The sequence below is a fragment of the Eulemur rufifrons genome, chromosome 7 (assembly GCF_041146395.1).
Source record: "Eulemur rufifrons isolate Redbay chromosome 7, OSU_ERuf_1, whole genome shotgun sequence".
In the NCBI taxonomy this organism is placed as follows: domain Eukaryota; kingdom Metazoa; phylum Chordata; class Mammalia; order Primates; family Lemuridae; genus Eulemur; species Eulemur rufifrons.
Genome location: NC_090989.1, coordinates 76,540,462 through 76,562,864, shown reverse-complemented (window position 1 = coordinate 76,562,864; position 22,403 = coordinate 76,540,462). Strand labels below are relative to the sequence as shown.

The 22,403-nt window shown below is 45.2% G+C and overlaps 1 protein-coding gene across 5 annotated transcripts in view; it reads right to left on the bottom strand.

Moving 5' to 3' along the window:
* The window catches only part of MASP1 (MBL associated serine protease 1), a 66,688-nt gene that overhangs the window by 17,824 nt on the left and 26,461 nt on the right, over positions 1-22,403 (bottom strand). For 4 of the 5 annotated variants that reach the window (XM_069475210.1, XM_069475211.1, XM_069475213.1 and 1 more), the window contains 8 exons: positions 19,305-19,482; positions 17,529-17,660; positions 14,749-14,945; positions 12,390-12,537; positions 11,160-11,278; positions 10,062-10,140; positions 3,754-3,891; positions 2,219-2,293 (listed from right to left, as the gene is read on the bottom strand). In XM_069475210.1, coding sequence (XP_069331311.1) covers positions 2,219-2,293; positions 3,754-3,891; positions 10,062-10,140; positions 11,160-11,278; positions 12,390-12,537; positions 14,749-14,945; positions 17,529-17,660; positions 19,305-19,482 — 1,066 coding nt within the window. Of the gene's footprint in view, positions 1-2,218; positions 2,294-3,753; positions 3,892-5,545; positions 7,708-10,061; positions 10,141-11,159; positions 11,279-12,389; positions 12,538-14,748; positions 14,946-17,528; positions 17,661-19,304; positions 19,483-22,403 lie in introns of those variants that run through there. The other variant, XM_069475214.1, reaches the window with a different exon arrangement.

The window sequence follows — 22,403 nt, the reverse complement described above, 5'->3', positions numbered from 1 at the left end:
CACTAAAATCTATTTTTCTCCTTGATGTACTCCTGTCCTTTCAAGAGGCTAAATGATACAACATGCCCTTTGGAGAGCCCATTGAAATGGGGTCATTCTTATGGGCTGTTCCATTCCCTACCCAGTCTTTCCTGGGACAAAGGAGTTTTCTTGAAATGTTAGCTTTGGCTGTGCTGAAGCAAGATTTGGGCTCTAGAAGACAGTGGGTAGTGAGGGAGGGCCCTTGAAACAAAGATCTGCTGCTCTAGGATCCTGGGTTCATGAGCATGGTGTGGAAAATGACCAGAGTCAAAGAATAGCTAAGCATTGCTTATGATGACATCAAAATTCTTAGGTTCACCTTCCAGCTCTTCCCCTAACTCCCTGGGGGTAGCCTTGGACAAATCACTACACCATTCCATAGTTTTCTCATTTGTAAAATAAGAGGGCAAATAATACTTGATTAACAGGCACTCTGGAAGGGTAGGCTTTGTAATCCTAAATGAAATTACTTTCTCTATTCTGGCATGCATCCTGGTTCAATCTCAGTGTTTTAAGAGGAGACAACCTAGAAATTTCCGGCCTGGTCCAATGATACAATATGGTTCTCCCAAGCACTGAGAGTTAAAAATATTTTTTGACTCTTTGTACACAAGATGGTTTGTACAAACATAGAGAATGATGACCATTAAGAGTCATGGGATGTCCTAGGTCTCCCGGTCCTGCCCCCTCACTTTTGAGGTATGGAATCCCCTCCCTACAGAGGTGTGATTCCTTACAAAGATCATAGTTAGGAAACAGCAGCACCAGAACTAGAATCCAGGCCCCTGACTCCCAGCTCAGCGCATCTTCCCCTTCCCAAGGTTGCAACATGGCTTCCCAGAACAGTTTCCACTCCTAGTTTTCTTTGGCTCACATAGTCTCTTAGCAAAACGGGGATTTGATCCTGAAGTTTGCCACAACTCCACCATTGCCCTCCTCTATGAGGCTTCCCTGCCTGGAGTCCGTGGGTGTGCTCCTGGGCCAGCCCAACTGAGCAGAGTGGGATCAGCCAATGTGAGTGGGATGGCCTTTCCCTTCTTCTACCCTCTCACAAGTTCCTTCTTAGGCATAAAGACTCTTATGTGAGGTCTTCCTAGCCAGTTCTCACCCCTGCACTCCTAGACAACCAGGCACAGTTACTTCTTTCTTCTCTGGGATCCCATAGCACTTACAATGGCCAAAAACTGACTCTCAAATGCTAACATGGTCTTCACTTCTTGAGGATTAATGGTAGATGACCCCATAGCCTTTCCATTTCAGTGTCTAATATGTAGAAGCCCACTGAGTGAATATGGACGATTACTGAAATGTACCATTAACATAATACACTACCTCAGTTTACCCAAGACTCTAATTCAGTGACATACAAATGCCACCCAATGCCTAAGTATATTGCAAAGCTCCTGCTGTTTGTGCAAACATGCAGATGCAATTAGGACAAACATTTTATTTTTCAGCATTCCTCAGTGCTGTCTTGACTTGTATCATTTAATTACTGCTGTTTTTGTTTTTTTTAAAAGTATAAATTACTCTGTTGTGAATATTAAACTTAATGTTTTGTGGATTATTTGTTTAACCCTACAGTGTGCATTTTGGGGCTATAATTTTCTAAGTCTATTTGAGTATGTATATACTGTTATTGCAATGCAAATCATTCATACCAAAGCAAATATCCCCAAAATCTATAGGTATAGTGACACTTCCTGTTACCACAGAACTTTCTTTCCATTTTAAAGTGGGGTCAGTGGGTAAACCATGGGGAAAGCAGCATTCAGAGACTTGAACACATTGCTCTTTGGAAGAACTTCTTACTCTGTCCTACAGTTATTTGTTATTTGATAGCATGGTGAGTGCTGGAGAACAGGGTGCCCACTTTCTTGATTTCCCTGGCACAATAGCAGGTGTACACACAAGCTGTGTTGGATGAAAAACCTGATGGGAAGGGCACAGAACTGGACAGAGGAGACAGAAGAGCGCTTGGCAGGATAAAGCGGGAGGACCATAAAGCCTGCTTGGTTAGAAAAGGTGTGAAGCTGGTCTTCCCTGACCTTTAACCTTCTGAAGACATCTCTTAAAAAACAATCAAAGCATCAGCCTCCCCACCCCCCATCTCCGTATTAACAACCAGAGCACCTGGGGCCTAGGGCCTCAGATGGGAGACCTTGGGGTAGAGGGTGAGGAGACCAGAGTGAGGTACCTGGAAGACAGGTAGGCAGGCTTCTTCCCAGGACTTTGTTCATCCAGACCCCTTGGGCAGAACAGGAATATATACCTGGGTGAGTAAAAAAAGGTAGAAGATGAGAGAGAAAATGGTTGATTTATAGTATTTGGGAAATAGATCTAGATTTTTAATTCCTTTAATATGGATCATTGCAAAAGTCTTCCCAATGGTCTCTCTGATACCATTCTCGGAGCCTGTCCTCTCTGCAACCCAAAGGATCTTTCTAAAATGGGAATCTGACCATGTCCCTTAAAATTGCCAATGGCTTCCTGCTGTCCTCAAAAATAAACACCACACTCCCCAGGATGGTGTCCAAGGTTCTGTGCAATCTGACTCCTGCCTGTCTGAGAGCTGCTCCCCTCCCTGCCTGAAGCTGCCCAGACTCTGGCAGGCTCTTTCCCTTTGTTAGTCACACAGACCTGGGCTTACCCTGTTCTCTGTGGTGCACATGCCCTTCTCTCCCTTCTCCACTTGGCAAACTCTTTAATAAGCCACATTCGTGTCCACCACCTCACTTGAGTCTCTGCGAGGTGTATCAGTATTCCCTCTTTGAAAAGTGAGGACTTGGTGGCTTAGAGAAATTAGGAGAATTTCTTAGTGCTTGCATGCCACGGAGGCAGAGCTGATGGCCTCTCTGCCTCCTGAGAGCTCCTTTTCTGTTGGGGACTGTGGGTGTGCAAGGGTGAGCAAGGGCTGCCACAGGCAGGGAGGGAGGCACATCTCCAAGTGCTTCTTCTCCCCATGCCTCCCACACCTCCACTGTGGCCAATGGACTGGCCATCACTGGTCCTTCACCCTTTGGCCTGTGCACAGCTGCTCAGCCCCTGGGGCAGCCAGAGGTCTCCCTGCCAGGTGATGTGGATGAGGCCTGGAGGGGACAGCTGCGGCTGTGCTTCAGCCTTGATCAGGGATGTGCTGGGCTACCTAGCGAGGGAGACAGATCTTCTCCTCACCTCCCCACCCCACCTGGACCCCTGTGCATGTCAGGGGGACAGGGCCGTGAAGGAAGGACTCCTTCTCGCTGAATGGGTCTGGTCTGGTCAGGTGGTACACTCAGCCGGAGGAGCCAAGGCAGAGACTGGCTGAAGCAGCAATACTGGCCATTTTTTGGAAACCCCAGCTCAGCCCCAGGCAACATGAAGGAATTTATCTTGGGAGATCTCAAGCTTCTTATAGGTTCTCATTTCTTCTCTTAGTTGTGTCAACGTATGACCCCTTTATCCTCCCACCACCAAGATCTATGTTCGTTCATAGCATCAGTGCTAGATTTAAAGTTAAAAGAAAAAAAGCCCGAGTTTTGGTCCTGAGTCTCAGTTTCTGCATTTCTAAATGGACACAATAATGGGAGCTCCTGGGCAGTAAGAATCAGAGGGGATGATGTGTGAGATGGCATTATAAGGCTTCACACACCCAAACAAGGTATTCCTTTCAGAGCTGTCTCAGCCCCAGCCTAATCCTGAGGCCCAGGGAGTAGGAGGTGGACGTGGGATGGTTTAGCACGAAGGGCTTACCTGTGATATTGTGGAGCATCTTGTAATAGGGCTGCTGGCAGAAGTATCTGATGTCAGATTTGTATGTGGTGAGATTGTTCCTTGTGGAGAAGGTGACCAGCCCATGTTCCAGTTCTGCTGGGGCTCCACAGTCTACAACTGATAGAGAAGAAGTGAGACCCCTCAGCTACATTTTGCTCTTCTTCCTAGGGCCATCTAATAGGTCTGACTCATGCAAATATGCAGGTTGTGCACTTCACAGTATTTCAGAGAGCAATGCTATAGTCTATCTGAATGGTGCACCTGGAATTATGCAGTGTGCAACCTGTGCAGCTACCAGTGGCCCTGCTTTTGGGGTCTCTCCCATCCGTTATATACTACTGTGTGATCAACTCACCTGGCCTGGTGTCAGTTTCAGGGAAGGGGCAGTTCTGCTGAGACTTAAGCAGACCCTAGTCTTTTACCCACCACGGTCCCTTTCTTTGACTTCCAGTTCTATTGTGCAATCCTCTGTGCCTCTTCTGCCCAAGCATGAAGCCCTTGGCCCAGTGAGAAAAATCTGGCTGACTTGAACCAAAAAATCTTCCATTCTTTCAGTCCCAACCATAGGCTGAGTAAGATCAGTTAATGTGCTCACATTGGAGTTAGCATAAAAAACCAAAACCAACCAAACAAAAGACCCAGTTCCTGCATGAGTGCACAGCCCCACCCTGCCGGCTCTCTCCGGGCAGCTTGCTTGACCACACAAGGCAGGAAATGGGGTCATGGTGGGCCAGCTTTTACTCTGTGAAGACTCTTTTCTCCAATTTCTGCCCATTTTCTCCAATTGTTGGTGGCTGGACACTGGGGCTGGCTGTAGTCCCAGTACAGGACATGGCCAGAGGTGCCTGCCCCTCAGAGGGGGCCCGAGGGGGGGTTGCCAGCACTGATGGAGTCCAGCATGGTCACCTGAGCTTCAGGGCATCCTTTCATGGCCACACGAGAGACGGAGGACCCAGTTTGTCCATGTCTTTTCAGGAGCCTCCTTTAGAGGATGATGCTTATTTCTAAGGAAATCCTAGTCTTAGGCATGAGTCTATGCCAGAGTCAAGGAATCATCCAGGAATCACAGGATGTCACAGCTGGAAAGGAACCTGAGGTAGGCGATCTAGAATATCCTCTTTATTTCACAGGTGAGCCAAGAGAGGAGACTCAACTAGTCTAACGTCTCACAGCGAGTTTTTGTCAGAATGAGAACTAGGTCTGACCGTGAAATTCATGCTGCTTTAGTAAATGGAACTAATAGTTCTTAAGGATCTGTTTTCCAATTAAACGGCCTGTCCTAGATATTAGCTGGCTAATAGTGGACATCAGCTCTGAGTATTTCCAAAGCCCTGGAAGAAATCCCAAATCCACCCCCTCTTGAATTTTACCTGCCCACCTTGGGAAACAGCTGTTTAACCCTGAGTGCTATTCAGACATTGCGATTTTAACTTTAGGACTCCAAATTCATTTCTTTAATTGACTACAGGGTTATCTCACTTAAAATATAGATAATTCCAAGTCCCTTCAGGAAAGGGATGAAGGAAGGGAGTAAATGTAGATACCTCTTAGCCCCAAGAAAGGCAAAAGCCAAGAAAACTGCTTTTGTCGTGGCCTCTAGTCCCCTTACACAAATAATCCTTATTTGTTTTGATTGCTCCAAAGTAGAGACATTCTTTTACTTTGTGAGGTGAGTGTGTGAAGGTCAACAGAATGATAATAAGAGGCAATAATATTTTTTATTTAAAACTATGGACAGTTTTAAATTTATTTTCCTAGGGAGACTCAAAGCAGCTATTTTTCTCCTCTTTTAGGAAATGCCATTGACTGGTGCCTAGATATTGGTATTACTTTCATCGGGAAGTTCATTTTTCCTACAGTATCCTCAAGACCTAACGACCTAGGTCCAAGTGGAGGAATTCCAGGGTGACCTTACACGGTCAGGCTACTGAGAGCCTGGTGTGTGGCTGGCACTGGCAGGGAGGTGTTTTTGAGGTGGAGGGCCTGCTTTCACATCACTCCAGAGAAGTGACTTTGCCCACTGATATAGCTGGTCTTACAGCCAGATAAAGGTGGGGATAAACAGCAGGAAATATAGGATCACGTCAGCTTGGGTATAGTGAACGGGGAAGGGTGCCCCTTCTTCCCTGGTCTATGGTGCCAGGCAAAAAGCCATGTCTCTCTGGGGCCTGGAGGCAAATTGTCTTCACGAGGGGTCTTGTGCAGCTGTGCACAGCCAGCACCCATAAGACCTGCTTCCTCAGCTGGTCTATCCTCTTTGCTTTAGGAAGAGTTTCATCCTTTTCTCTAAAGCTCTCTCTGGCCACTTCCCCATCCTGGAATCACCCCTTCCCTTTCCCATTCCCTTGGCCTCCCATTCTCATTGTTCTCTGGGGTGGGCTGTACCACCCCACACCCCATCCCCACTGTCATCTCCCGCTGCCATTCATTTTCCTTCAGACACACCTTTCTTGACCTACAGCCCTGAGCATGCTTTGCCATATGCAGGGGCTTCCTAGAGAGCTATGTGCAGGCAGCTCACCCTGGCACTCAGGCCCCAGGGATGGGGCTGTGGCTTCTTCCCTTCCCTCCGTGCACCCGCGCTCCAGTATCACCAGCCCCTTCAGTGTGCCACTCTCCCTGGCCGCCTCCCACGCTCAGGCCTTGCATGTGCCATCCTTGCTTCCCAGGTACCCTGTGTCCATGCTCTGCCCACCCACGAGGCCATCATCAAATACTATTTCTTTTTGAAAGCCTTTCTAATTCTTCTGGCAAGGCTGCTTCCTTGTTCTGGAACTTTTATTCACGTATCTCTGATGGCATGTATCTTATGGTGCCCGGTATTGCAATTATTTGGGTATGTATCAAATATTACTCTTAAATTATGATTTTCTCTATCACATCAAGTATGATATCTGCTAATACTTTGTGGGCTTCAAGATAGTTATTCAACTGATGCTTGTCATTATAGCCACCCCATCTCCTCTCTCAGTGGCACCTCTAACCTAGCACAACACCTGTCTCCACACTTCTCAGAATTCTGCCCTCATTAAGTGGCCTTTTAATCACCAAATAGATTGGGCAGTCACAATTCAGTGCAGGATTTCTCTGACATGTGTATCCAGATGGCATTCAGGCTGAAGCAGAGACTCCATAGCCCTTTCTCTGTCACTGTTCAGGACCCAGTGATGTCCATGGCACCAGAGCTGAGGACCACTGCTTTCAAGTGTGATGCCTATCTTTTTAAAATTTTTAATGAGTGAATTTTAAGAAACACAGAACTTGTAAGCCCCAGAGGGAAAGAACCTCGAATGATGGAATTTCAGCCTTATGTTAGGTAGGGGTAGAAGGGATACTTTTGTGAATGAGAAAATGTCCAGATTCTCAGACATTCACATTATATGAGTTATCATTTGTTTTACCTACTCATGGTTATTAAGAAAGTAGCAACAGGTAACAATTTTAAAGTCATAAAGTCACAGGCATTCTGGCCCACTGAAACTTGAATTATGTAATGGATTAGAAACCAGGGCCCACTTTGACCTCGTCAGCCTAAAGTCACATGTCTATTAGATCTTGTGTCTCTAGGACCGAAGGCATTTTTCCTTTGAGAAGAGTACAATCCACTTAGAGGTGATAAAAAAAAATTCCCCATTTTTTTCATTATTTTCTGGAGTAATGTTTGAATGATGGGCAAACCCTCAAGTGGAGAATCTGTGTTCTCACACATGCAGCAGCTTCAACTGCTGAGACCGTGTTGCCTTGTTCAGAGCCCGTTCTAATCCACACTGAAATGGGCAATGGAGCGTTGGCAGGTGGGGAGGGGTGGAGCAGCTCTGGGACCCAGGGGTCTCGTGAGTGATCCATTCTTGGATGTCTGCACTGTGTGGGGTCCCGTCATTCACTCTGTCACTTGCTCTGACTTGAGTTCGCTCTCCAAATCGATTTCGCTTTCTGCCACCATGGTGAAGATCAAAGAAGGATAGAGAGATACAGAGGAAGGAAGCAGAGAGGAAGAGAGAGAGAGAGAAAGAAATTAGCAAGCAAAGCAGAACCAGTTTATGCAGGAAATACAGAAATCACTCCACCAGAATTGATTAAGAATGCATAGTTTAGGTAACAGCCAGTATGAAGAATAGTTTGGGTTTGTGGAGTTTGTACCATTCTGAGAATTTGCATAGTCACACATCCTGGTTCATGAGGGTTATAAAATTTTGTCCCTGGGGGGAGCTTTGTGTTCATTTGATCCAAACCCTCATTGGACAGACAGCATTCAGAGTAGAGCAGGACATGTCCAGGGTCACCACAGCAAGGCAGAGGCAGGGCCAGGACAACAACCCATAACTCCCAATTCCTTTTCTCTCATCTGATCCCAGTCCTTTAACACACAGTCCCTGAGGACTCTCAATGTTCCAGTCTTGTCTTTGCATCTTCCCTAGGACCTAGCACAATGTCTGGAACAGAGAGATGCTCAATAAATACCTGCTGAGTGAGCAAAGATGCCAGGGATGTCTGAATGGGAATTCTCATAGTCTTTATACAGCCTACTGGGGGAGAATAGGGTCATATTAGGGAGAAAAAAATTCCCCTTTTCATTAGCACAAAATGACAGGGTATTCTGTTGTATATTAACAAGTCAGGGAAAATTATTAATCAGGGAAAACATTGTTAATAACATTTCCTATTTTCTAAAAGCAGGAATGAGAGAAACCAAATCTCTTCCTAGTGAGAGGATTAGGTTGGGGCTGGGAGTGGGAGATAAGCTTCAACTGAGCCTGCCCATACTCCTGGCACTCCTCAGGTGTGGGTATGCACATTGACCAGTTAGTCTCCAGAACAATCTCGAGGACAGGAAGCCGAGGCCAAAAGAGTCTGAGTAAATTGGTTACAGATACTCAAATAATAGAGTCTGCATTTGAATCTAGAACTTCCTGACTCCAAACCCAGATTCTGTCCTGAGCTCCCCATATCCTCCTTTACCTCCTCCTTCAAAATGACCCCTGCCTTGTCCTGCAAAGTGCTTTGTAGACCGCCGTCACAGCACTGCCCCTCAAGCCAGTGCTGGAGGAGGTGGTGGCTGTGCCTGCCAGCATGTGAGTTCCTCCTTGTCTGGACCTTGTCTTTCCACTGAATCCCCTGTAGAACTCTGTGCAGGCATCCAGTAAAGGCTGGTTCAAACTTTTGCTGAAGCCATAAAATGCCCCTCTTTTCCCTCTTTTAACTCCAGCCGCATCATCATATGAAAAAGAAAAACTAAGAACAAGCACTTTCTGCTTCAAAGTTTTGCCTGGGATTCATCTTTAGGGAGCCCCACCTCCTGAGAGTGTCCCCCAGTGGATTTGTCTGCCTACTGGATGGGGCCATTTAGGAGACAGGGAAGAAGACAGTGCTCCTGTTTACAGGAAAGATCATGAAGTGAAGGTGGGTGGGATGAACCCTAATTCTTGACTTCTCATCTCTCCATTCTAAAGTAAATCCTCCATCCCCCCTTTCCTTCCTTACTTTCCTGACTCTGTCCCTGTGCCTCTGCTCATCACTGTTGTCATAGGTAAGTTTCTAAAATTGTGATCCTTATAAGTCTTGCTTGAAATCACCTGGGTGGGGAGTGAGGGGTAGTGGTTGGAAACTTGTATTTTACAAAGGTCAATAGATGATTTATATGGACTACTTTGTTTTAGAGCCACTGGCATACATTCTAGGCTGTCAAAGCTAGTCTAAGCTCTTTATTTTACAGTTGAGGCGAAGGATCTTGTCCACGGTCACAGAATGGGTTAGGGGCAGAGACTCTGGGTCCCAAGAGCCGGGGAAGAGCCATAACCTCTGCTTCACACAGGCCCACTGTGCCGACCCCACATCCCCGACAGCCCCCCTCAGCCCCCACAGCACCAAATCATGAGCTGCCCCAGAAGACCTAGTGGACACGGCTGATGGCCACGTGGAGACCAGCAAGGTCATGAAACTCTGGGCACCAGTGACAGACTAGTTTCCTGAATTAGTGATTGCCAGAGCTAGTTGTGAACCTGGAGACATGCTATTCCTTTAGCTAGCTTGGCAACCTGTCTGCGGACTGAAGTAAAATTAGTATTTAGAAGATAAATGGGGGTTCATATGAAGTTTCTTTTGGGATCCTAAAGTCTTATTGCTGAAGGGGGCATTGATACTCTTTTTTTCCAACCCTCGCATGTCTGTTGAACTCCTGCCCCTTAGAGAGCTCCTGCCAAGCTCGTGCCCTTTCATGGTTTCTGCCCGGATCCCACCAGTGTAGGGGAGCTCATTGTTCTCATCATCACCCTGTTAGGTTTTCTTACTTTTACAGGTGGGGATCCTGTTGCTCCATGTCCCATCCTTCAGACACTCAATCTGGAATGTGTCCATCTCCACATTATCCTGGGGAGAAACAGGAAGAAGGGAGTGGAAAGAAGGAGGTGGGGGTGGGATCCATGTCTGCTTCCTAACAAAACCAACTCAAACTCCAAACCTGGCTGTCCTTGCCTGAGATTTTCTACCGAGGGCCTCCAAGAGAAGGCTTAAGGATATGGGAGAGATAGATGCTGAGTTCATAGTCCCTGTTCCTACTCTGGAGAGAGGCAAGGGCTATGTGCAAGGAGTTTGGGCAATTGTCTCTGAAAGGAAATCTGTAGCCTTGACTCCTTTTTCAGAGCAGTGGTTCTCAAAGTAGGGCAAGTGGTCAGCATCACCTGGAGGGCTTATTAAAACACAGGCTGCTGGGTCCTATCCCCAGAGTTTCTGAGTCAGTGGGTCTGGCCCTACCCAAGAACTTGGATTACTAACAAGTTCCCAGGTGATGTGAGGCTGCTAGTCCAGGGACTCCTCTTGAGAACCATTCCTTGAGAGCAGTGGTCCTCCAGCTTGGCTGCATGTTAGACTCTCCTGGTGAACAAAAGAAACCCAACCAGCAGTCCCAGCCCCAGAGGTTCTGCTTTAGTCGATCTCAAATGAGACCTGGGAGGTGACTTTTGATTTAACGCTAGCCAGATGATTCCTAGCAGAACCACCATTTCAGAGAGTGGGGGAATGAGGAGTGCCTGTCTGCCACGTTTCAAAGCTCGACTTCCTGCCACTCACCCCACCCTGTAAGCCTGATGAACTTTGTTACCACTGTCAGCCTTGATTATAGAGCTGAAAGGATCCATATTTTTAAAAAATTCAAATCAGTCCCTGCTCTGATTAAGAACAATAACAAAAAACTTCTGTCCCACTTCCAGAAGTGTGAGAGACAGCCTGGGACATATGCTTTGGAATTTCTGGAGCATTTAGGAGGTTTATGGGCCAGTTAGGAAATATTGTGCTGGGACTATGACAAGCTCTGGCAGCCCATCTGCCCCCAGGGGGTTGGAGAGTTTCTCTGGCCTGGTTGCTGCCCCTCCCCAGGCAGAGCCCCGCACCTTCAGCACTTTGTAGCCTGTGTCACAGCTGATGAGCACTTGGTCTTTGAAGGAATAGTTGGCTTGTAAGGGCTCGATTTTCCCATTGAGAGGAGGTTGTAGGTCTGGGCACTCATTTCCTGTTGGGGAGTGGATAAAAGAACAGCAGGTGAGAAAATCAGAAGTCTGGCAGTAAAAGGCCAGCCCTAGAACGCAAGGCCTGATGGAGGTGGGAAAACCACAGGACGGGGTACTGGAGGCCTGGACCTTCTAGGCCTTGCAAGAGACTCACTCTGGATCTGTGAGCAAGTCACTTTCTAACTTGGTGGTTGGCCAGATGGTTTCATTAAAACTTGGGGTTGAAAGGAATATTAAATGTCGTTGAATGCAACCCTTGTCTGATGATGCTTCTTTCCAATTTCCTCCATAGTAGGTACCAAACAGTGACAGGGAGCTCGGGACCTCCCTAACCTGCACCTTCCATACGCCGACTCTGCTACTTGAGTGAACAATGCTTTCCTTTTCAGCTGAAATGTGTGCCCTTGTAATTTTTACTTCACATAATTTGCCCTGTTGGGCCACCCAAGAGGACCCCAATCGCTCTTTCTTTCTGAGACCCTTCTTCAAATCATTAGAAAGACTGTGATCACATGTCTCTAAGACCTCTCTTCAAAAGGCTAAATCTGACAGGATCCCCAGGCCTGGGCCTATCTCTGACACTGTTTCCTGGACAAACTCTCTTTTGTTAATATCCTCTCTCCACTCCTCTCCCCCATGGGGCACTGCAGGTGACCATGCAGGCCAGGCCAGGGGCTCCCTCTGTGACCTGGGTTAGTCATGCCCAGCTGGGTCTTTTGTCTCTGATGTTCACTCTCTTCTTCCTTGAGTTATTTCAAATCAGTTACTATGGGTCAAATGGCTCTGTCAGGGTCTGGGCCAGGACTGGCTGCTTCGAGAGATTGGAGAATGAGTCCCACAAGAAGGCAAAGCACCATAATGAAATGTTCTGAGCTTTAGTCCACATCCAAATTCCAGCCTCAGGTTTAGAGAAGCCAGTCTGGTCTACCCAACATTATTGCTGCCCTTGCCCCTATGTTATAGATGGAAAACCGAGTCAGGAAAGCACCTTGGTCCCACGCTACTCAGCTGGGAGTCCCACTAGGTCTCAGGAGGTATTCCTCTCCTCTTTCAGCCCCTGCCTCCGGTGGGCTGAGCACAGCGGCTCAGTGTGGCCTGGGAGGGAGAGCTTACCTGTCGCCCTGTAGAAGAGCCGCCAGCCCCGGTTCTCGCCGGAGTTGTCGCTGCGGAACATGATCTGGACTCTGTGGCTCTGGGTATTGATGGGTTCTGGGGCTTTCTCTCCACAGAAGGGCCCCAGAACGTTTGGACCGGCCTTAATCTGTGAGAGGCGAGATAGAGATAGAGAGGGTCACACTGAGCACCTGGGTGGCCGCTGCAGGCAACACCTCCACACTACACTCTAGGGTTTTCTGGAAGCCTCTATGTGAACCCATGGTATTCTTGTACGTTTTTAGTGGGCCTTACCTATCACCAAATGATTTCATCTCTACTATCTCATTTATAATTTACAGTGGTCCTCAAAGTAAACAAGGCAGGTTAATAATCCTCTGCTTAAAGATGAACATATTGTGGCTCAGAGAAGGGCAGAGCCCTGTCTGGCGCACAAAATAGACAAGGTCTCTGCTCTCAAAGGGCCTGTAGTCTAGTTGGGGAAGACTAACAATAAATAATGAACAAAAGAATTATAGGCTCTCATAAGGATAACAAAAATAATCAGGATGATATACATATATAATAGAAATATATGCTACATGTTTATAACTTATCTATTAATAGTAAAATATATGTAATATACAGAATTCATCTTTTATATAATAGACAGTGATATAATAGATAATAACTTCAAACAGGTGACCAAGGAAGGCCTTTCTGAGGGGGTGACATTGGATCTGAGGCATGTAGGATGAGTAGGAGCCTGTTTGAAGATGAGCGAACAGGACTTTCCAGGTAGAGAAAACAGCACATGTAAAGGCCAAGGCCAAATCAGGAAAGAGCTAGGCAAGTGTTAAGAACAGGCAGGAGGCCAGGGTGGCCGGGACAGGGCAAGCGCCATGGCATGAGGCCAGAAGACAGGTGAGGGCCTCATTGTGTACAGGAATTTAGGTTTAATTCCAAGTAAAATCTTACTTTAATCTAGATTTTATGACGATAGCCCAAGATGCTTCAGGGGAATAGATTGTGTAGGGCAAGGGTGGAAACAAGAAAAGCAGCTGGGAAGCTTTGCAGTTGAGCAGGAGAGAGGCAATGAGGTTTCGACTGGGATGGCAGCAGTGGAGGAGAGATGGCAATAGTGCTATTAGCTGATCCAGATCCCTCCCCACACACAAAGTCCTGGATCCCTTCTATGTCTTTCGCCCCTTTTCCTTCCATCTTTGGGAACCAGGACTCCTTAATCATCATTTGGTGACTTCTGCAATCCTGGATGACATCTCCAACTGGTCCCCCTCATTGTGCAAAGGGGGAAAAAATGCAGCCCCAAGAGGTCACGTGCTTAGGTGAGGTTCTCATGTGTATCTCCTGGGACACTATGTGGGGCAGGCAGAATTCTAAGACAGTCCCCTCAACCTTCACCCCGGTGTTACTTTGTGATTATATCACATTCTTCGGCAAAAAGGATTTGCAGATGTATTGAAGTTATTCATTGGCTGACCTAAAGACAGGTGGATCATCTGGGTGGGCTTAACCCATCACATGAGCCCTTTAAAGCACAGTTTTCTCCTGCTGGCAGCAGCAGAAGTGGAAGTCAGGGTAATTTGCAGTGTGAGAGGAATTTGATGCAAGGGACCATCTCTTAGCTCTGTTGGGAGGGGACAGCAGGGAGGGACTCGAGTGCAGCTTCTAGCTGGGTGCTATCAAGTGTATAGATAGATGCATGGCTTATACGCTCAAGGGCACCCATCTTTATCCCCAGCTCAGTGTCTCTCCTGGGATCAGACCCTAATATTCAGTTCCACTTGGATGTTTCGTCTAATCACTCTCTAAGAATTGCTGATTTCACTTCCTGTATATCTCAAAAGTATCTCCCCCACTATCCCAGCCGTGGCTCAAATTCAGGCTGCCTTCACATCTCACCTGTACTATTGGAGTGACCACACATTGAGCAGTTATTGGCCTATGGCATTCTCCTCACTCTTTATTTGCCTTTCACGTAGCCTCTTCCCCCAAGCAGGACCAGCACCATAATTTGTGAAGTCCAGTGCAAAATGAAAATATGGGTCCTCTTGTTCAATATGTATTAGGAATTTCAAGATGGTGATGGCAGGACATTGAACCAAGCGTGGGGCCCCTCCGAGGCCCTGGATTCTCTTCCTCAAATCACCCTAGTGGCCAGGGAGCTAGTTTTGGATCAGAGAAGATTCCTAGACTGGATCTGATTAATATGGTAAATGTTATTTTAAATAATGACTTTTTGGGAAACTAGCTGCTTGGCCACCTATCCTAGGAGAAGATGAAGGGCCCAGAATATCAGTTTTTCCAATTAGCCAAGATTTTCCAGCATCCTCAGGACAAATGTCCATTGCAGGCTCACCTTGATGTAGTCATAGGGGCAGGGCACCTCAGGATGGTCCTCAATGTCGAAAATGTCCTCAAACTGCAGGCTGACCATGAAACCCTCCTCCAGCTCGATGGTGTAGAAGCATTCGGAGCTCTTGGGGTAAGGGTTTGGGAAGTCAGGGCTGGTGATCACCCCCGTCCTCTGGGTAAAGAGGTTGTCACTGCACTCCACTGTTGGAAACATAGCGGAGAAATGGCACACTGCAAGCATGGCCACAGTGGCCCCTTGCTTATCTGTTACTGTATGATTTCCCCAGTGGTCTCATGCGGTAGGCAGGGAAGGAATCAGCACCCCCATTTTATAGATAAGGAAACTGAAGCTTAATGAAGGGAAATGACTTATCCAAAGTCATACACCTAGTAATTTGCAGAGTCAAGACTCAATTCTGTCCAGGGCTGTTCACCCTGTGTGTTAGCCCTTCTCATCTGGTATTGACTGGGGCAAGAGGAGTCTGGGATGCTGGGATGGGAAGGTTTTGAGATAGAGGAGTCAGGGGGATGTCTTAACCTCTTTGGTCCTGTTCTCCCCTCCACCCAGAACTTCACTCAGACGTCTGTACACAGCCACCTCGATCCCTCATCTCCTAGAGGCCCCTCACACACTCTCTTTCTAGCCCCTGCCTTGCTTTGCTTTTCTTCATGGTGCTGTCCACTCTGTTAAACTAAGTTTAGCCTAAAGCTGCCTCATTGTATATTTTAAATTCGGCCTAAAGGTTTCTCTGTCCATAGTGAACTGTAACCTACCTGGATGTGTAAGCAGACTATAACCTACTCTTGCACTGGTCACTGAGTTTCAGCCAATCACAGGCGGCCAACTATTTAAACTACAATCAAACAAGCCAAACACTGAGCTATAACCAATCCGGCTGTTTCTGCACCTCACTTCCATTTTTTTGTAGGCCACTTTCCTTTTTCCGTCCATAAACATTATCTGGCCATGTGGCGGCCCCCAGAGTCACTTTGAGCCTATTCTAGGTTAGGGGGCTGCCCACTTTGCAAATTGTTCTTTGCTTAATTAAATTGTCAAATTTAATTTGGCTGAAGCTTTTCTTTTAACAACTCCCTGACATTACGTTGTATATTCATCTGTTGATTTTCTTTCCCCCACATGACGTAGGTTCCATGAGCTCAGGGATTCCGCTTTGCTCCCACTGTGTTACTGCAACCAGGAATCCAGTGTCCTGGGATCCTAGACATGACTTAGTGCTGCTGAGGGACCTTTATTTGCCACTGAACCTTTACTCTTGGTGGAGCTATCCTAGATCTGGGACGCCAATCTTTCTAGGGCCTTGTTCCTTCTGCTCATATGCAAAAGAGAAAACTGTGGCCCAGAACAGGAGGCAAGACTAACAAAGTTTCACAGCTATGACCTGCAGAACAAGGCTAAATTGACATTCCCTGAGTCCCCATCTGTTTTTGTTTTCTACCCCAAGTGTCCTCATGGGGTGATCTCACCCCCAAGGGGGGTAAAATTGGTTTATGGTGGGGGAGGTCTTACTTTTCTATGCCTAATACACAGAGAGTACACAAACAAATATACAGTATATCGGTAGTGTTAGAATTTCATGGGGGAGGGGAGTTATTAGAAAAATAGTGTTTGAAAAGGTTCCTGGAGGCAGGGGTGAACATGAAAAGAATGACTGAGAAAACTTGCTCTACCCTTAGTCCCCACTGTACTCAGCACATGGTAAATATTCAAGAAAAACTTAACTGAATAAAAGCAATAGAAAACACAACCCTCTTCAAGAAACTTCCGGGGTGTGCCTATTCTTTGCTTTACTATTGCTTTATACTGATGGGTTATATGGAGTTTTACTCGGAAGCAAATAGCAGTTTTTGAAGGAGGAAAAGCCACTCTTGTCCCCAGCTTTGCCCCCCTCCAGTGCTCTTTCCCTCAGCTTCCGAGTGAGAGCTCAGCGCAGCCCCTACTCACACTCATCTACTGGCAGTTCCCCAAACGTTCCAAGTTCTATCACACCTCTCGATGTTCACAGAAGCATTCTCTCTGCCCGGAATGCCCTCCTTCTCCTTATTCTTTCATCTGTCATCTCTGCCCACTTCTCCAGGCCTCCTCAGGTCTGACAGTGCCATGTCCATGTTTCCATTACACGGACGTAGTAAATGTTGCGCTTACTACACTTCACGTTTGCTCACATGGCTGTCGCCCCACTAGTCCAAGAGCTCCTCCTAGAAAGTGGCTGAATCCTTCCATTTTTCCACCCCTCCCCCAGCCTGAGACTAAAGCACAGTGGCTATGTAGATGAAAGATAGAAGGAATGGGAAGTTTTCCTGCTGGGTCTGTCTTTTCCTCTCTCCTCCCTTTTCTTTCCTTTGGGCTGAGGTCTCTCCAAGTACAGGAATTTAGGGCCATGGAAGAGAAAAGAGAAAGGAACTGCTGGGGCAGGCATTGTTCATGGCTCAGAGAGAAAGGACTGGGAAACCCAGGTTTCCCCCTAACTTTTACACGAGGAAGGGAGACAGGACCTATAGAGCAGAAATGCTGCCCAGGAATAAGGAAGGCCTGGTAGTCCAGGGCATCCCTCACGCAGTCCTTGGAGAGCCTGAGCTCAGGCTTCCGGGCTTTCCAGGCTGGGTGGGCATTTCAGCATCTTCATCCATGTGGTATTTGAGGCACATCTCTGACTTCATTTTTAATTGTTCCTACGGGGTATCTGCCTTTTCTATGAGCTTCATGTAGTCTTCCTCAGGATGTAGCATCGAATGGTAAGGTACAGAATCATCCGTAGGCCCTACCTCGGCAGGTCCTGTTGTCTGTGTGGAGGATGTAGCCAAAGCGGCAGGAGCAGTAGTAGCCACCAATGTAGTTGTGGCAGTAGTGGTCGCAGGACAGCTCCTCGTCCTCCCTCTCCTTGCACTCGTCCACATCTGAAGGGTAGGAAGAGCATTTCCGTCAATGTGTATGCTGTGATGAATATGGCAGCTAACATTTATAGAGCATTTAGTATGCGCTACTGTATTGGGAAGTTCATGCATTCTCTTATTTAATCTTTACATCAAGGCTAGAGGTAGCTATTATCTTCATTTTACAAATGAGGAAACTGGAGCTCAGAGAGGTTAGGCAACTTACCCAAGATCACAGAGAGCCAGGTTCAAACCCAGGCAACCTGACTCCTGGTGGGACCACTATCCTTTAACAGTTGTGATAATTGTGTGCCAGGCAACAACCTTAGGAAGCATTCCACATTTATGACTACATATTCCACTACTATTCTCATTCTACAGGTGATGAAATGGAGACATAAAGGCTTTATTTGCTTACTCAAAGTCACACAGGTAGTAAGTGGCAGACCCCGGATTCAAATCCAGGTGGGCTGGCTACAGAGCTTGTGCTTTTAATGCCCACTCTATGCTGCCTCTTTCTTTCTTTCTAAGCCGCTAATGCGGGTCAAGTCTTGTCCTACGCATTTCTCCAAAAGGGGTATGTGAATGGCCAACAAACACATAAAAAGATGTTCAATATTGCTAGTCATCAGGGGAATGCAATTTAAACCATAATGAGGTATCACTACATACCAACTGGAGTGGTTAAAAATTTAAAAATTGACAACATCTATTGTTGGTGAGGGTGTGGGGCAGCCAGAACTCTCATACATTGATGGACAGATATAAAATGGTGCAATTGCTTTCAAAAAGATCTGGCAATTTCTTATAAAAATAAACATATAACTATTCTATGAAGCAGCAATTCTACTCCTGTATATTTACCCAGTGGAAATGAAAACATATGTTCACAAAAAGACTTATACAAGAAAGTTCATAGAAATTTTATTAATGAGAGCAAAAAAAATGGGTAAAGCCCTGGTGGCCATCAGTGGGAGAATGGATAAACAAATTGTAGTATATTCATATTAATACAATGGAAAATTACTCTTCCAGTAAAAGGAACAAATGACTGATGCATGCAACACATGAATGAATCTCAAAAACATTATGCTGAGTTAAAGAATCCTCACTCCCAGAATGTATTCTCTGTGTGTTTATTTCAATGAAGTTTTATAAGAGGCAAAAACCAATGTATGGCAGAAAAAAAATCAGAACAGTTGTTTCTTCTGAGGTAGGTGGGAGCAGGAATTGACCAGGCAGGAGCATGAAGGAATTTTCTGGGATGATGGTAAAGTGTACTGTCTTGTTAGGTGTTTGGGTTACACATAAATATAGATTTTTCAAAATTCAACAAATGTATACTTAAGATTTGTGCATTTCATCATATGTAAATTTTATGCTAAAAGAAAAAACTTTGAACAAATATTGAACTCTAGCAAAATGATATGCATGCTGAAGTATTTAGGAAGGAATGTCTGCAATGTGCTTTGAAACACATCAAAAATATGAATTGCTGAATGGACAGAGGATGGATAGATATGTGAGAAAGCAGATGCAGTAAGACATTAATGGTAGAGTTTATGTGGAGGGTATACAGGTGCTCATTGTAAAGGAGAGGGCACAGGCAGCTTCACCTTTAGACAGACAGGGAGACCTGGGGATGAACCACCCGGTTCTCCAACTTACCCACAGCCACGTAGTGGGCATCAAAGCCTGTGAATCGCTCCTCATTGGAGAAATCTGACCGGAAAGTGACGGACATAAAGGAACCAGGGGAGAGGATCACCTCCTGGCCAGGGGTCTGCTCCGTGTCTGTGGTCTCCCTGCCACAGAAGGTTGCCAGCACCTGGTCTTCAGTTTCTACCTTTGAGGTCAAAGAGAAAGGGAACAAGATGAGCAGCTTCCCATTTTAACTTCTCTCCTGATCTTTAGAAAGAAAGAGGAAGGGACTGCCTATGAGTAGACCAGACAGCCTGGGAAACTCAAAGAAAGGGGACTAGGGATTCTGGAATTTGAGGAAGGACATGTTACAGGTTAAGGTAATGTGGTCATCTGACCATTCATTCATTTTATTCAGTTCCATCAGAAGTAGCTTGACAATTATCCTTCCTATTGACAACCAATTGGTTAGTTTATTAAAAGTAATTCAATGTTGAAATTTTTAAAAGTTAGTTAACCTGGCAGATAGATTCTATGTGCAACAGGAACGTGCCACAAAATTTTTAAAAGTTAGTTAAACTTGCAGATGGATTCCACATACAATAGGAACTTAACCACATTTCCAAAGCAAAGAAACTTCATGCACAATATAAGTCATTCACTGAGCATCAATGCCTGCCTGCCACTGAACAAAGCATGAGATGCGGCTGATGAGAGATGAGTAAGACACAGTGCTGTGCACAGGACAGCAGTGTTGAGATCTAGGAGAACAGACACAGACAGAGCTATTATACAGTGTGACAAGTGCTTTAATAGAAGCACAAGTACACTCAGAAGGAGATGAAAGATACCCATTAGAACATAAACTATAGGAGAACAGGGCTTTCTTTTCTTTACAGATGTGTCCTCAGTGCATGGAACAAGACCTGGCACATAGAAGCTACCCAATAAATATTTGTTTACAAGAACTAAAAGTGCAAGACCCATTCTAAGAACAATGAGAACAATGAGAAAGAAGCCAGGGAGTCTGTGGGGATTGTAGGAGGAAATGTACTTGGAAGGATATGTGGAAAGTAGATTATGGTTGGCCTTGAATGTCATTAATGCTGTAACTAGAAAACATTGAAAACTTTTAAACAAGGAAGTCATGTAATCAGAACTATATTTAATAGGCAGTCTTAAGAATACAGAAACTATTGATTAGAATCATCAGAAAGTGTGCATGTTTGTGTATCTCTGTGCATGTGTGCATGCTTTGTTAAGACTTAGATGCAAAAGAATTGCCTATTTGCTAAAAGAAATCCTTACTCTGGAAGAGCCAGAGGCCCTGTGCAAATTCAGAGACCGTAGCAGAGATCCTAAACTGGTTGCCTAAAGCAGATTTTTTGACAGTTTGATTTGAGAAACTCAATATGTTAGCTGGTGGGTATATTTATTTGACTATGAATACTTGACCTACCCACTACTCACTCTATTGTCTTACGCCTAACTCCATTCTTTTAAGCTTGTATTTGTGTTTGAAACTTCTGGACTAATATTTTAGCCAAGATACTTGAGAAAATCTTTTACCAAGAATGATTTCTGGTGCCTTTCAAAGTCATTAAAGGAAAATTCTCAAAGACTGCCTATCTAGTAGCCTCTAATGAATTCATTGTTTTGTTCATTAGCTTAGTATGTCAGAAGTATCTTGACATTTGACACTTCTGTTTTGAAACTAATGGTTTATTTATTTAAAATAAGTGGGAGTTTTAAAGAAAAACAATTTGCCCTGGCAACAAAACACAAGGACAATTAATCACTAACTTTGGGAATTGAAGTGTAAACAGAAGATGAGATCATGGCTTTGCTATTTATTCCTCTTCTCTGCAGATACTAGGCAAACTCACACCAGACTTATTTATTAATGTAGAATGTGCCTATCTTCACACAGTTGAAATGTCACTTCCTTGAACATCCCAGCTGCTGTGTTATTTTGTTTGATTGAGTTTTCCAGATAGCTGAAGATTTACCTAACTATAATTTTAAAAAATTTGTATTGGTATAATGCTTTTTTAAAAAAAGTGCTTTATATAAGTTCCTACTTTCTTAAGTGAAATATTCTGACCCTTTCTTGGTGATCCAAGGACATTGTTATGAACGTCAACCATCATGATACTACATTAAAGTAATAATCTTGGGATGTTGAGTTGTGTAATGTTGCTTGCCCTACATTGAACATTGCCAGACTGTAATGCTTTAAAATTCTTATGTCTTTTTAATGCAGTGTTTTATTTCCTGCCTTTTTATCAGTCTATTAACTGCATTTTCCTGTCTGCTTATTTTTAATATGTTACAAATTAGAAACCAGTTAAAGTGCTCTTGTTGGAACTTAATAAAAAGAAGACTAAATAGATTTAGAGTGAGGGCCTAGGAAAGGAATTCTTCTCTGAGTAACTGCATGAACTAGAGTGCTCTGTCTTGGTGATGTCTGCTTTGGAGTAATATAAAGTGTATGAACCTGGCAATTAGAGGTCCTGGATCCTGTTCCTGACTCTACCATAAACTGCTATATGGCCATACCCTTTCTAGCTCTCAGTTATCCACCTGTAAACAGGGGCTTCAGCTAGCCAAACTCTAGATTTCCCTCCAATTCTGACACAACAGTCCTTATATATAGTCTGACACAGTTCTAACAAGTCATCATAGCCATACAGTACATAAACCAACTCAAAGATGGTGAGCAGGAGTTTCAATACACAGATTGTTGCCTGCTGATGAACTTGAACTTGTTTGTGGTTTATGACTATGTAATACAAAATCAATTACCAGTGAATAGTCATGCCTTGAGTATTGACAGTTTTAGCCACATAGCCTCCTTTCTGTAACTTGGCATCTCCAAGACCTCTTGGGTTCCATAGTGACTAGAGCATGAACACTTTCAAGTGAACCAAACCAGAGATCATTTGGACTAGGGAGACACTACCTAGGGTCTGTAACAAATAGCCTTCTTCCTTGTAACTTCTGAGTTTAAGGACCTTTTCATAATGGCAGGCAAACGGTCACCACCTGCAGAGTCACAGTATTCCAGAGAATAGGTAAGAGACCCACGAGGAAAGCTGAGCCATATACACTTACAGAAGCGGAGAG